Source organism: Cornus florida, unplaced genomic scaffold (genome assembly GCF_030987335.1).
Source record: "Cornus florida cultivar Cherokee Brave unplaced genomic scaffold, ASM3098733v1 CherokeeBrave_3.0.0_Hap2_Chr02, whole genome shotgun sequence".
NCBI lineage: Eukaryota > Viridiplantae > Streptophyta > Magnoliopsida > Cornales > Cornaceae > Cornus > Cornus florida.
The window spans coordinates 89,491,520-89,506,759 of NW_026775572.1; the positions used below are offsets into that span (position 1 = coordinate 89,491,520).

The 15,240-nt window shown below is 35.1% G+C and overlaps 1 protein-coding gene across 1 annotated transcript; it reads left to right on the forward strand.

Moving 5' to 3' along the window:
• The first annotated feature begins 7,255 nt into the window (after window positions 1–7,255).
• On the forward strand, window positions 7,256–8,386 carry LOC132295440 (glucuronoxylan 4-O-methyltransferase 1-like). Its single transcript, XM_059793711.1, has one exon. The coding sequence runs from the start codon at window positions 7,376–7,378 to the stop codon at window positions 8,303–8,305; it is 930 nt and encodes a 309-aa protein (XP_059649694.1). The 5' UTR covers window positions 7,256–7,375; the 3' UTR covers window positions 8,306–8,386.
• The last annotated feature ends 6,854 nt before the right edge of the window (window positions 8,387–15,240 follow it).

Here is a 15,240-nt window from a genome sequence, read left to right on the forward strand (position 1 = left end):
TCATGCATCCATTGGTAAAGAAAAAGGGAAAAGTGTTTTGAAAGTAATGAAATTATTTTAGGAAAATGGTTTTTGAAAAGTGTTTGTGAAAACCGGATGCCTAGGAGGTGCCTAGTGGTCCGTGGTGTTGATGTGATCTAGAGGGAGCTAGAGAGAGACTCTAGTAGGGTTGAGCTACCTAGGCCCAGACGACGCCATGGAGGTGCAATGTGGTCGGGGAAAGCTAGCCAATCCTTCCCTCCTGGCGCCATAGAGGTGCTATGCGCCGGATTGCATTAACGGCTTGGAACGGTAAAAATGAATTGTTTTGAAAAATGGGGAGCGACATTGGCCTGGCATTTGCATTTCATTAGCATACATGGTGCATTTGTGATTGGTGGACATTTATGTATATGTTTGTTGTTGTGGTTATTGACATGTATCCCCTATAACATGATCCCCTATACATTTTCCTATTTCTTGCGTGGATTCACAGGGTCATAAGAAATATGTCTTAGACATTTCCTACTGAGCTTAGGCTCACCACTTTATTATTAACATTTTTTTTTAGGCTCGGGAAAAGAAGTGACGAACGACAATCCACCACTACTCTAGACAGGATCGGGACTAGCATTTTGTTGTCTTTTATATAGTGATACAAACCATGTTCTTATTGTAAAGCTTAAGTATCACTTGTTAATGTTGTAAATCATGGTTCTTTTGTATATTATGAGTTTTGCTTCATGGCCTGTAAATTGATATTAATTTAAATATTTTGATTATGGTTATTACTTTATGTAATGGATCATGTATTATAATGATATTAGGTATTGTAAGGTTGTATTCTATGATTTCATATGTGTTTGGGCAAGATTCATTCAGTGTAAAGTTCTATAATAGGCTTTTGTGTATTTTCATGTTTATAGCAGTCCAGCAGGAATTCCTCAGCTCGCAGGGCCATTTCGGCCGACCGAAATGGGCATTTTGGTCGACTGAAACTTCCAGTAGCCATATTTACTGTTTAGATCACAACCGGCCAACTGAAATCGCCATTTCAGTCGACCGGTACAAGAGCTAATTTGGTCGACCGAAGCTCCATTTTGGTCTACTGGTTTGTTGTTATTTGCACACTTTGCTTCTTCTTTTTGATATAGTTTACCCTAATCCTTGGGAAATTTCTTAGAGTCTTCATTGATCATATATAAGATGTAATAATTAAGTAATAACATTGGACTTAATGGCATTGACTTAGGTAACCTCGGGTTCGGGTAAAGACCCGATTAGCGGTTCAAACCTACGGGTTCGGGTCGTTACATTTGCTTTGCAAAATTTTTTATTTTAGCCTTTTATGCTTTCCTTTGCTTGCTTTGCTTTGATTTGAAGCTCATTTGCTTTGCTTCCCTTTGCTCCAAGTACCTAGCCAATTAAGAGTAATAAAATGAGAAAGCAAAATAAATAAATTAAAATAAGGATCAAAGGAGTACTAGTTCCTAATCAATTCCTAGTATGGTGTTGCTAATCCCCGGCAACGGGGCCAAAACTTGGTCACAGCCATCATGATGTGCCAAAATTTTGTGTGATAGTGAGTGCGATTCAAGAAAGCCTTTTTAGTCAAGTTTAAATTTATAAAAACCACTACCACTACTACAACTAACGTTGCAAGAGTGAGTAGGGATCGTCCCAAGGGGTTTGCAAGGTACTATGGAATCAATATTGGATTAGTAGGTCGAATGATCAAATAGGGGTTTTGGTTGGTTGAATTAAACTAATGATTCAATTAAAAACATGCAAATTAAGATCAATCTAGATATTAAGCTAAAGAGAATGAGAGAAAGACCTTGGGACATAGAGTTCATCACTAAGCTTCACCTTACTAACATTAGCAATTGTCAATTTAAGGGGATTTTCATGTTGTAAAACAAATGTGTGTGCCATTAATTGAAATACTAAGCATGGATGGCAAACTAAGCATAAATTGTCTAATAAATCTTGTGAGTAGCACAACCTATCAAACTAAGCCATTAACCATTCAATAAACTAACAATTAATGCAAACACAAAGATCTAGAGAAATGTACTATTTGCACTCAAAAGCATGGATCATCAAACAATAAGAATGGATTGTCTACCTATCTAGGAATTTAAAGCAACTACACTACAATTACACTAATGACAAGGAAATTAAACTAATTAAGCTAAGGAGGTAGCACAATCCATCAAGAAATAAGCATGATCCATCAAATAAACCACAAGAGTAATCAATTAAGCACCATACCTTGACCATCACTCGATTTATAACTTCAACACATATAGACATGCATAACTCATAAAACCTAGTGTAAGCACATGACCATTCATTCTATCATACATAGACATATGGATAAAAATAAAAGATCAATTGGAAGAATTAATATGTACAAATCATGTAGAAACTCATGATCTATATAAATTCATGGTCAAAACATTATTTACAACATAAATCCCCAAAAATTACAAAATACAAAGTTTAGGAAGTAAGCTTAGGGATTATCTCTAACCTCAAGAGAAGGATCTAGCCACTCATGGTAGTGGTCATGTAACCTTCAAGGGTTTTCCTCAATGTAGGCACCATTTTCTTCCTCTTTGCTTTGCTCCAAAAAAACCCTAATTCTAGAGAGAGAATAACATCTAAGCTAAAAACAATTCTTAGAACTCAAATTGTTCAACACTATACAAATTGGTTCATTTAATTTAAATACAAGCCTCTTTGAGTAGGCAACAAGTCAGAAATAAGGCATTTGATTAGTGCAATCTCGCACCTACAAAAGTTGGTGGAGTTCGGGCGCGCTTGGGAATTAAACAACTCACTTCCAGCACTTGCTTCGATTGATCGAAGAGGGCTTCGATTGACCAAAACTTACTTCGATCGATCGAAGATGACGTGGCAAAGATATTTTGAACAACTTGCAACCTTATTTATTAAGCTGGCACCGCCTTCTTTTTGATCAATCGTAGCTTTCTTCGATCGATCAGGACTTCCTTCGATCGATCGAAACTTGAACAGTGCAGTTTTTCTGACTTCTTTTGAATTTTCTCCTTGACTCCAAAAAGGAGCTAAAATGCTCTTTTTAGTCTGTTTAACCTTACTGACTTGAAATAGACAAAAACACAAATTAGAACTAAAACGGGAAAGTAAGATAGATGAATGGACTAAAATACCCTACCTTAGATGCTAAAATGCATCACATTTGAGCAGTCATCAAGACGTATATTGCCGGTTGAGATGGGTAGCTAGATATAGGGATGTGTGTGCCCTAGTAGAAGGAGGACTCGTGACCACATTATATGCGCTTTGCATAAGATACTCACAATCTGGTTGAGTCTGCCCTTAGTCGAATGAGAGTCTTTAGTGTGTGTATATATATATGTGTGTGTGTGTATATCGACTATGTAGATATTGTATGAGTTAGCTAGGGATATATGTATCGTTTATCGGGTCTCTAGTTGGGTTGTTGTAGAAAAGACTTATTCGTGGGTTTTAACTCACCTTCGTTGTTATATTTTTCAGGTCCTCGTCAATAGCAAGATTGGAGGTTACTTCTGTAGATCAGAGACTTCTCTTCATCACTCTTCCGATATCGTCGATGTAGGATTTTTCATTATGTCTTTATTATTCAGTTTTAGACATTTATTTTTATTTCAGTTATGAGGTTTTAATTAGGGGTCCACGATATGGATTCCTAAGTTGTCTTTTGAAATATTATTTACGTTTGGGAATTATTGAATTTATTCAGATGATTAATTATTTATTATTTAGTTTCTTTTCAGCAATATTATTTCTTTTATTATTTATCTTTTTGTATTCTGTGTTGGTTTTAAAATATTAATTAATTATTTGATATCCCGTAATTTTGGTTGCGGACTTGATCAACCCGTTTCTCTAAAATATTAATTATTTTATAATGGAAATTTCAGTCATGTTCAATCAAGATACAACATTTGTCCAGCATGAAACATGTTAATTAATATGTCTCACGAAACATGTTAATTAGTTTCTTTTCAATATTATTGGAGTTTTCAGTGATATTATTTCTTTTATTATTTATCTTTTTGTATTCTGTATTCGTTTTAAAATATTATTTAATTGATTGATATCCCATAATTTGGGTGCGGACTTGAACAATTCGTATCCCTAAAATATTAATTGTTTTATATTGGAAATTTCAGTCATGCCCAATTAAGATAAAACATTTGTTTTATATTGAAAATTTCAGCCATGCCCAATCAACTTACAACATTTGTCCAGCATGAAACATGTTAATTTATATGTCTCACAAATGATTGTACTTCATACCAGAAAATAAAAAATAATAGAAGACGTGCTTCTTAATAAGTGTACAACAATTGAGCTGTTAAAACAAAAAGAGACACAATCAGCCACTTCTTGCATCTTCTCTCCTACTCCTAATATAAAACCAAAGCCAGCAAACTTGACTTGGAAGTTGTTAATTTATCAGAATAAGGCAGTAGTATCTTAGTTATCACTACCAACCATCCAAACAACATAACTTTATTATTATTATTATTATATTTTTTTTTTAAAAAAATTTTTTTATCTAAGTTATACGGAGCGGAACGAACGAAGAAACGAGAGTGAGAGCGAGAGCAAAAAAATCTAAATAATATATAGTGAAATTGAAAATAAGAGCGTGCGCAAAGTGTGCTAAGGAGCTATCGGCAACTATCCATCAACACTCGTCGTTGCGAGTTAATCATAACACCTGTTATTAATAGATTTTTTATTTTTTATTTTTTATTTTTTTGTATAATTTTAAAAATATATTTTTTAAAGACTAGATTATTCTTTTATTTCATTGACCTTTTTCTCCTCTCACTATCCATATACCTTTTAAAATTTATGCATATATATATATATACACAACTAATGATCTCATAGCGGATTCAACCACTTCTTGCATCTTCTATCCTACTCCTAATATAAAACCAAAGCCAGCACACTTGACTTGGAAGTTGTTAATTTATCAGAATAAGGCAGTATCTTAGTTGTCACTACCAACCATCCAAACAACATAACTTTTTTACTATCAAGTTGTTAATTAATTTAATTTTTGAAAACAAAAATTGTTAATTAATTTATCAGAATATACTACCAACCATCCAAACAACATAACTTTAATACTATTAAGTTGTTAATTTATCTGAGAGGCAGTGTCTTAGTTATCACTAACAACCATCCAAACAACATAACTTTATTATTTTTATTATTTTATTTAAGATTTCTTGATCTAAGTTACACAGAATCGAGTGGAAGAGAACGAAAGTAAAAGCGAAAACGATAAGATCTAAATCATACATAGTAAAATTGAAAATAAAAATGTGCCTGAAGTGCCAGAACAAAAATACACGCCTCACCCGAAAGTTAGAAACAATCACGTTCGTAGATCTTTAGACCACCAAAAAAGTCAGAAACGTAAGTTGTTCTCTTGTCCTCATCAAAAGCCTCGTGTCTTTGCTTCATTTCAAAGAATAAGAATAAATTATGAAGAATCGAGAAACAGTCAATACCTTCTCTATCTTTTCCTTTAAGCCAACCCATTTTAATTATCTCCAAATTTTGTCGAGTGCATGGAAGATATATTAATTAATGTGGGTTAGAAGAGAATTTTTGTTTTAAAAGGATAATTAACTATGCACGTAGTCATCACAAACTCTCATAAAGAAATACTAACCTTATAAAGAAATACTACCCTTCACTATAATATTACACAATTATTAACTTAAACTTTAATGTTAGTTTAAACCCATCATAAAGAAATACATTTCATTTTCCAATAAATTAATCATTTTTGGTAAAAAGGGAAATACATTTCATTTTCCAATAAATTAATCATTTTTGGTAAAAAGGGATGATATCTCACAAGTCCATTATTAATTTCAAGAGCATGCTATTCCTCTTTGGGATCATTACATATATTTTGGACCCCTGTTTATTATTTTATAAAGTTAAAAGAATTATGTTGAGAAGAAATGGAGTTAACCAAAAAGTTGACATGAAAAAAAAAAAAAAAAAAAAAAAAAAAAAAAAAAAAAAAAAAAAATCTCTTCAATTACCCAAACTACTCTTATTATTTTTAAATATTATTTTGTGCATATAAATACTCTTGTTTAAGTATCACTCTTGTGCAAGAGGTGAAATGGTGACCTTTACAAATAAAAAATATATGCAAGGAGAAAAATATTGCAACCTCTTACACAATAATGGCATTTACATTCACAAGAGTATGACTTACATGCAAGTGATATCTATAAATAGTAAAAGTAGTTTGACAAATAAACAGTATATGTTCATGTCTATAAATGTTTTTTTTTTAATCCTCGCAAGAAAAACAGTCATACGATATCTACAAACATAGCCATAAAATACCGTACAAAGGCAAACAAATTAAGAAGCAAAAAAAAGAAAAAATTGAAGAACAGACCTCCGATTTGTTGAGAAACAAGTCAAAACACACCAGCTGACCACTTAGGGGGAAGAACAGAAACGGGAGTGACCCAAAGGTCAGGATAATAGGCAACAACTCTAAGACTACATCCACAAGGCGCCACCGACAAAAAAAAAAAAAAAAAAAAAAAAAAAAAAAAAAAAAACCATCCAAACCCCGCACAAAAAGGCGGGATACTAAAATCCAACATAGATCAGAGATCTAGACAGAGACAAAATAACAGATCCACCCTGTTTAGCTAGAAACAAGTCAAATATGAGCAGATCTATCAAAATAACAGCAAAACAACGTAAAATTTACTCACCAAACAAACTTATTACAACACACTGAATTTATTAAGTAGTGGTAACCCTATTTCTTTGAAACTCTATATATATCAATAATAAACTCTCCCATTCCCTTTTCCCTTTTCTCTTTTCCTTTTTCCATTTTTTACACTTTATTATTATTATTTTTTATATCATGATAAGTAACTCAACCATCGACAGGGCGTCCCAACCGAGGGACAACCCCCCACCCAAAACTCGCGTGATACGTTTAGTCATAGCCCCTCAAAACCCACATACTTTAACCCACTCAAAGGCTGATTATGTGTTTTTTATTATTATTTTTTTAAAAAAAAAAAAAAAAGAAAAAAGAAAGGAAAAAAAAAAAGTGTGTTATGTATTAGTAGTCACTCATTATAAATTAGTACAGTAATATACAAATAACATTTTCTATTACAGTATTTCCTTTACTCCCTTGGGACCCACTCCACGTGAACATCACACCTATTTGTCTCTGTCTGTTTCCCTCTCTTCATCAAAACTCTCTCACCGACTCCCATCTCCCTTCATCGGGACCGGGCAAATAAATGATCAACTCCATACCCTCTCTCTATCTCAAGAAAATAACATGAGATCCAAATTAACGCAGTACCCAGCCATCAATCATCTCATGAAGCTCCTCCTAGTATTCTTTTTCTTTCTTTTCCTTCTCTTCCTGGTACTAAGATCAACATCATCATCAACAACCCATCAAATTCTTGTATCAAACTCATCAGATCCACAAGATCATCAAGTAGAAGCACAAGAATCAAAAAACCCTAATTGCTCTCCAACAGATACTACCACCTGCGCCAAAATTCCACCTTCTCTCGCCCAAGCTCTGGTCCACTACGTCACCACGAACATCACTCCGCAACAGACTTTCAACGAGATCTCAGTCACAATGAGAGTCCTTCTGCAGAAGAAGTCACCCTCCAACCTCCTGGTGTTCGGGCTCGGCCACGACAGCCTCATGTGGGCGGCGCTCAACCACGGCGGTCACACCGTCTTCCTCGAGGAAGACAAGTCGTGGATCGACCAAATCGAAGCCAGCAAGGTGTTGCTACCCACATTAATGGATTACTCGATATTCCACGTGGTCTATGATACTCAGGTGAACCAGGCTGATCAGCTGCTGAAGATTTGCATGGGAGATGACGAGTGTAAGGTGGTGGGTGATCCTAGGGTTTCAAAGTGTGGGCTTGCGCACAAAGGCCTGCCGAAGGAGGTGTACGAGACGGAGTGGGACCTGATCATGGTGGACGCACCCACCGGGTACCACGACGCGGCTCCGGGGAGGATGAGTGCCATCTACACTGCTGGGTTGATGGCGAGGAATAGAGAGGATGGTGAGACTCATGTGTTTGTTCATGATGTCGATAGAGTGGTGGAGGATAAGTTCTCTAGGGCTTTTCTTTGTGATGGTTATTTGACTGAACAAGAAGGGAGGTTGAGGCACTTCACCATTCCTAGTCATAGGACTCGCCTGGGCAGACCCTTTTGCCCACGCCTACATTAAGGTGTATGTTGGGCTTGGATTATACATGGAATTGAAATCTTGGTATTAGAATTGAAAATAATTTTAATTTAATTTTTTAAATTACTTTTTTTAATTCCGTCAATTCCAAATTTAACTACAGTTTATCTCTCGAAAATAAATTTGTTGCATAATAATTTAATTTTTGCTTTCTCTTTTTCTTTTCCCTTTTATGCTAAATGAATTAATAAATTACAATATTGAGAATTTGAGCAATGTCAATACGTCAGTATTTGATTACAAGTGCCTCCTCTCACACCCACAAAGGAGATATAAACGCATAGTAAGTTCAGTTTTCAAATAATAATATTTTGTTTTTTAAAAATTAGAAAAAATATTTGTAGAAATATCTATCTATTTGATTATGAGTTATTAGAAATTAATTTTTGAAAACTCGGTTAAAATGAGGAAAACAAACAAGCTCTCTCTAACCCTACTCCAATTCACTGTTTTGTTCCTAGCTCTCTTTCACAATTAATGAATAATAATAAAAAAATATATATATATTTTCTTTACAACAAATAAGTCCCAAATCCACTTAACCTTACATTTATACCCTTACGAAATTAAATATATATACTCTTATTAATTTTGTTATAGTTCGAGTCTAAAGTTTATTTGGAATTTAGCAAGAGTATATAATTTAGTAAGTGTATAAATGAAAAGTTTAGTGATTTAGGATTTAAATGGGAAAATATATATATATATAAAGAGATTTATTGGTACGAAACAAATAGAATTATTTTTCATTTAATAAATAAAAAAATGATGACTTGTTACTAATTTTTTCTAATACAAAACTTTAACACTGGCAATATATAATATATATATTCTGAAAATACACCTTTATATATTCGGCAAAAGAAAAGGTAAAGGTAGTGGTTGATTCTTCTTTTTCACAAACGGACGAAAAAAGAAAAGGTTTAAGGTCTTTGTTAGTTGTAATTGAACCTAATTATGTCTTGTCGGTGTGACATATCGTAATTGACTCCAGTCGAGCAAGATGTCCTTTTCCTCTAACTAATTTGTAGATATAATACAACTAATGGGTCGTAGGTGGTTCTGCATGTACTCATGTTACTCGGCATATATATATTTGTACACTCAGAATTTCTAATTAGTGATATTTCGATCCAAAGAGTTGTTGATCGGGATTATATAGTTCAAAATAATAATAAATTAATATATGCGTAAGTAAAAAAATTAAATAAAATTAACATCATTCTCAATTTGTTATTGATCAAAATTATATTTCTCCGATTGTAGAGTAAAAGACCTTTCTTTTATTGGTAGCATTGAAGGAAAAATGTGTGATTTTCATTTCAATGGATCAAATGAAGAATGCGTCTCTCCAATTCAATGTTGTGGATCTCAAAACAAAACTTTGTAATCCAACAGTTAAGCTTCTACACGATCACAGTTGTGCTTAGGTTTTTCGAATTTTTATTAAGAATTGTCTTTTTTTTTTTTTTTTTAATACGATGCAAGCACATGGAGGCAACTAGCAAACTATCAATCTACGTGTCCTTCAATAATGGGGCTTTAAGTGGTGGAAAATCACCCTAATCATCATGATGTTCCCAGTTCACCTCTAAGAAAAAAAAACACATAAACGGATAGATAAGGAAAGAAAATGACCAAGAGGAGGAAAAAGCAAGGTTAATGAGTAAATCCCTCCCCACAATCACTTCATTTTAGCTGAGATATATTTTCAATTGTTAATATATATATATATATATATATATATATATATATATATATTAAAATTAGAATAGTGATACTTACATCGAAAATTTACAATGAATTACTTAATCGAATGATTTTTGATTAGTTATTCAAACTAAATACAAGTAAATATAGGACAGCACCCCATTATTTGTTGCATAAAAGACTAATTAAAAACATTAAATCTAACAATATACTGCAATTACTCATTACAAAAATTATTTTCCTTCAAATTATCTATGGCCGACTTGATATGTATTTTATGAGACTTTATTTAAGATCCATTATATTTAACAACAACAATAATAATAATAAATGGAAAATCTCTTACCACAAAATAGAAATCTCAATTATAATTGCCATAGAGTTGAAAAGTAAATAAAGTATAATGTTATGCTTGGTATGCAAGAATGGAATGGAATGCAAGTAAGAATATAATGAAAATGGGAAGAAAATAGAATAGTTATTCTCATTCTATTGTTTAGTTGCAAATATGAAATTTATACGGATGGACTAATGTAAAATTGAGAAAAGAATGAATTTCAAATTGAATTCTCCAAAATATCCTTGTTAGTGACAAATAATTTTAATTGACAAAATAACATTCTTCTATCATATATATTTTTAAAAGAAATGGTGGCAATGGTTGATGGTGGTGGAGGTGTAAAACGGTAGTAGTGTAGGTGGTAGTGTTGGAAGGCAACGGTGGCGGAAGACGGTGGTAGTGGCGATGACAGTGGTATGGTCGTAATGGTGGGAGGCGTCAATGGTGTAGGTGATGATGGTGGAAGACAGTGGTGGTAGCGATGGTGTGGTAATGCGTGCATAGTGGAAGACAATAGTGGTGTAAGTGGTGGTGGAAGGTGATAGTGGTGGAAGGCGATGTAGGTGGTGGTGGAAGTTGGCAATGGTGACAGTGGATATGGAGGTGATGGAGGTCGATAGCAGTGGAGATGGAGGTAGAGGTGGAGGTGGAGGTGGCAGTGGCGGTGGTGGAAGGTACGTGGTGGTGATGATCGATGGAAGTCGGTGGAGGTGTCTGTAGTGGTGGAGGTAGAGGTGGAGGTGGCGACAACAGTGGTGGAAGGTGGTGGCGGTGATGGAAGTCGGTGGCGGCGGCGGAATATGGTGGCGGTGGAAGTGATAGTAGTGGTGGAAATAGAGGTATAGGTAAGTGGAGGTGGAGGTGGTGGCGGTGGCAGTGGTGGTGGAAGGTGGTGGTGGTGATTGAAGGTAGTGGAGGCGGCGGTACTTGTGTGATGGTGGTGGAAGGCAGCTACAGTGGTAGTGGTGGCAGTAACGGTGGTGGAAGTGGTAAAAGGCGGCAGTGGTAGTGAAAGGTGGCGATGATGGTGGTAGTGGTTGTTGTTGGTTCCTTGATGGAGTCGCCACAACCAACAAAGCTTGAGAGTTGTGTGTGTTTAGAAGGTGGCCAAGTTTTACATTTATAAAAAGCCACTACTACCTTTCTCTATATAAAATATAGATAGGGCGAGTAGGGATCATCCCAAGGGATTTGATGGTGTATCGAATTGTGAACTATGGTAATTAGGGTTAGTAGGTCGAGTGATCACACAATTGGTTGGTTGGTTGATTAAGCTAAATTGAATTCAACTAAATAAAATAATATGAGGTAAACAAGAGAGAGAGAGGTCTTGGGGTGTAGAGATCACCACCAAGCAATACTTTTCTATACTACTAACAAGTGATCAATTGAGGGTAATGGATGTGTTGCAATATGATAAGGGTGTGTGTGCATTAGGTTGATTCAATTGGCAACGATGACAAATCAAGCAAGTATTGTCTAAACATCATGTGAAGGCACAATATATCTAAGCAATAGAGCATATATTGTCTAGACAACATGGGGATAGCACAATAGATCAAAACAAGTCATTAATCCTTCATTAAGCTCACAATCCACATGCAACACAATATTAGAGGAATATGCCATTTGGACTCACAAGCATGGAACATCAAACATCAAGAGTAAATTGTCCTCCCATCTAATATTATACTACCACTACACTAAATCTACACTACTAGCATGAAAATAAAGCTATCTAGACTAAGGGAGAGGCACAAACCATCAAGAATAGGCATAAACCATCAAATGAACCAAAATAGCATTCATTAAGCATATCATCTTGATAATCTCTAGATCTATAGCATCAATACACATAGACATGCATCAAAAACACTAAATCTAGAGATAAGCACATGAATATCCTACTTTAGCATACATAGACATATGGGTAGCATTGAATAGTCAATTGGAAGCATTAAACCATACAAACCATGAAATAATCAAGATTTATATATACATGAATATCAAGATGTATCATACAACACTAATCCCTCAATAATACACAAGATTAGAGTATAGAAAGCATGCTTGGGGCTAACTCTAGCCCCAAGAAGATGTCTAGCCACTCATGGTAGTGATGATCCAACCCTCAAGGGCTAACTCCATGGCTGCTCCTTGTTGGTGAAGATCTCCTCCAATGGTGCTCTAGCTTCCTCCCTTCTTCCTCTCCAAGAATAACCTCCAAGATGATTTTCAATGTGTGACAAGAGACTCTAGACTCCTCTCCAAAAAGTGTATCATATTCCTTATATAAGTAGGTCAAATACACCCTATGATGAGCTGTGGTCATGCATGGCATATTCTCCAATGATTGGGTGAAGGACGGAATAAATGAGCTGGACTTTAACTTTTTCTCGCTGGAAGAAGTTCGATCGATCGAACCTTAACTTGGATCGATCGAAGATGGGTTCGATCGATCGAAGTGGTTTGACTCCTCCAGATAAGGACAAGGCTGAGATATTTCGAAGATATTTATGGGGAAAAGGACAAAAGTGGTTGGTAGGCGTACAGCTGTGGATAAGATCAATCATTTGAATAGGACAAAATAGGGTTCGATCGATCGAAGGTGATGTTGGATCGATCGAACTTGGAATTTCAGCAAAGGCCAAGGTTGGATCTATCGAGAAGTACTGTGATCGATCATAAATGTTCGATCGATCGAACTCTAAGTTGAATCGATCGAACTTTTCAGCTGCACAACTTAATTCCTTTTTGCTCCTTTCTTTCTCCACTTTACTCCCTCCTTTGGTTTTTCTCAGGATTGCTTCAATTAAGCTCTTATTTGGCTGAGTTAGCTCAATTTTGGGATTAGTGCCTGAAAATATAAATAACACGTAATAAGTCTAAAACGGCAAAGTAAGATAGAAAAATGTACTAAAATGCTTAAGCTTAACGAGTTTAAATGTGCACTTTTCAGTGCTCATCACACCCCCAAACTTAAATATTGCTAATCCCTAGCAATGAACTAAGAAGTAAAGGAATGAAATGAATAACTAAACAAGTATAAACTGGAAAGCAAGTAAAATGATAACACCATTTTCGTAGGGAACACGATTGCATTTAGCATAATGCAACAAACCTTTTAAACCCCTAGGTTACCCCTAGTGGACGAGTGAAGTCTCGTGAGGGTTTCCAGAAATGGTACCCACAAACATTAAGCTCATTCTTTCAAAAGAGGCACCAATATTGCAAACAAGCATTGGGAGAAAACTACCTCAAGTATGCAATTTTTCACCATTTCCAAGCAATCTCCCAAAATTTCAATATCAAGCAAGCAAGTATGGTCCTCCACTCATCAAGAAAATGATCATGAAAATCGAAACAAGTCTAGAATCCATATGAGAGGTCCGGCATCAAGTGTGTTGCTATCTTAGCCAACTAGAGAAGTAATCACATCCTTACCCTCAAACTAGCACACAAATCTAGTACCGATCATCAAGATAAGAGAGTGGACCTTTTATTAAAGCTTTATTCTTCTAGGTGCGCTTATTCTTTTCACTCTATTTTTTTTCTTTTTCTTTTTTTATTGAGGATCAAAGATGGAAATATTGTGCAATGTGTTGATCTCTTAAGCTTTCTAGAAGATTCATGTAGCGAGCTTTAGGTCAATGACTCCCAAACCAGATGGCTTTAGGGCATTAGGTGTTAAGACACCCTAACGGACTTACAAACTCAAATCAACTAGGCTACAAATCAAGACAACAACCATCTAATCATTTCCCACTTCTTGCCTTTTGGGAGAAATCCTCACTTTTATTGCTTTTGCAATTTTTTTTTTTTTTTGAATTCAATTATTAACCTAGAGTTTGGGCCCTCCACCTTTTAGCGTGAGAAGTTCACTGCTTAATGAGGCAAGAATCCCTGCTACTCAATGAAAAGGGGTTGTTATCCACCTTTATCAAGAATGAAAGTTTTCAATGCACTACTAGCCCAATTGGGATATAACCAATTCAATAATCAACAAAGTATGTACCCCACAATTGAATGCTAGCGTGCGCCGGTGCTAGTGTAGAATCCTAGAATGAATCTCAAAACAATCACAAAATCAGGATGATGTGTACCACAAATGCAAGCAAGATATCAATCTTTTGAAAAAATTACTCCTAAATAGCATCTTTAAGGCATACAAGGAGTATTGGACTCTCAAGTCAAGCAATTTTTAAATTTTAAGTAATATATAGTCCTTAAAAAATCAAAATCATAGCTAGAAATAGACCAAGTATAGAAATATCCCTCAAATACACAAGACATGCTTAAAATTTGAATTTTAAAGTAACACTGAAATATACACCAATACCCCCAAACTTAAACTGCACATTGTCCTCAATTTGTGAAGAGAACAAAGGAAAGAGTATACCAGTGCTTTAAACATGAATGATCGGGATAGAAGTATCCAAAGTGGGTGGCATGGCCCCCCCAAACTTGGGATAAACTATGGTCCTGAAAAGTTTACACTCGGATAAACTCATTAGATAACAAGATAGGATAATCAGTACACAGTGGACATGCAAGTGTAAAATGGGATAAATAGAGAATAGAGAGAGAGGTGTAAGAGTGGTCCTGAAAAATTAGGCAGCATTCTCTCACTGAAGTCACTGTGGTGTACCTGATGGAGTCAAACATACAAATATGAGATACTAAGAGACATCCATAATCAAAAAGCAATATATAGAGAATATAAAGTGCAGGTACATCAATAAAATAATAAAGCCGACAGACCGGCCGCAAAGTATAATACAGTAACAGTGATAGTATAATACAGATCCAGAATAAAAGAAATGAAAGCATAGAATAACTGGAAGTGGAGTCTCAGGAGGCCTGATCG

Excerpts from the sequence above, each read along its gene's own strand:
- LOC132295440 (XM_059793711.1), top strand. The coding sequence starts at position 7,376 with ATGAGATCCAAATTAACGCAGTACCCAGCCATCAATCATCTCATGAAG.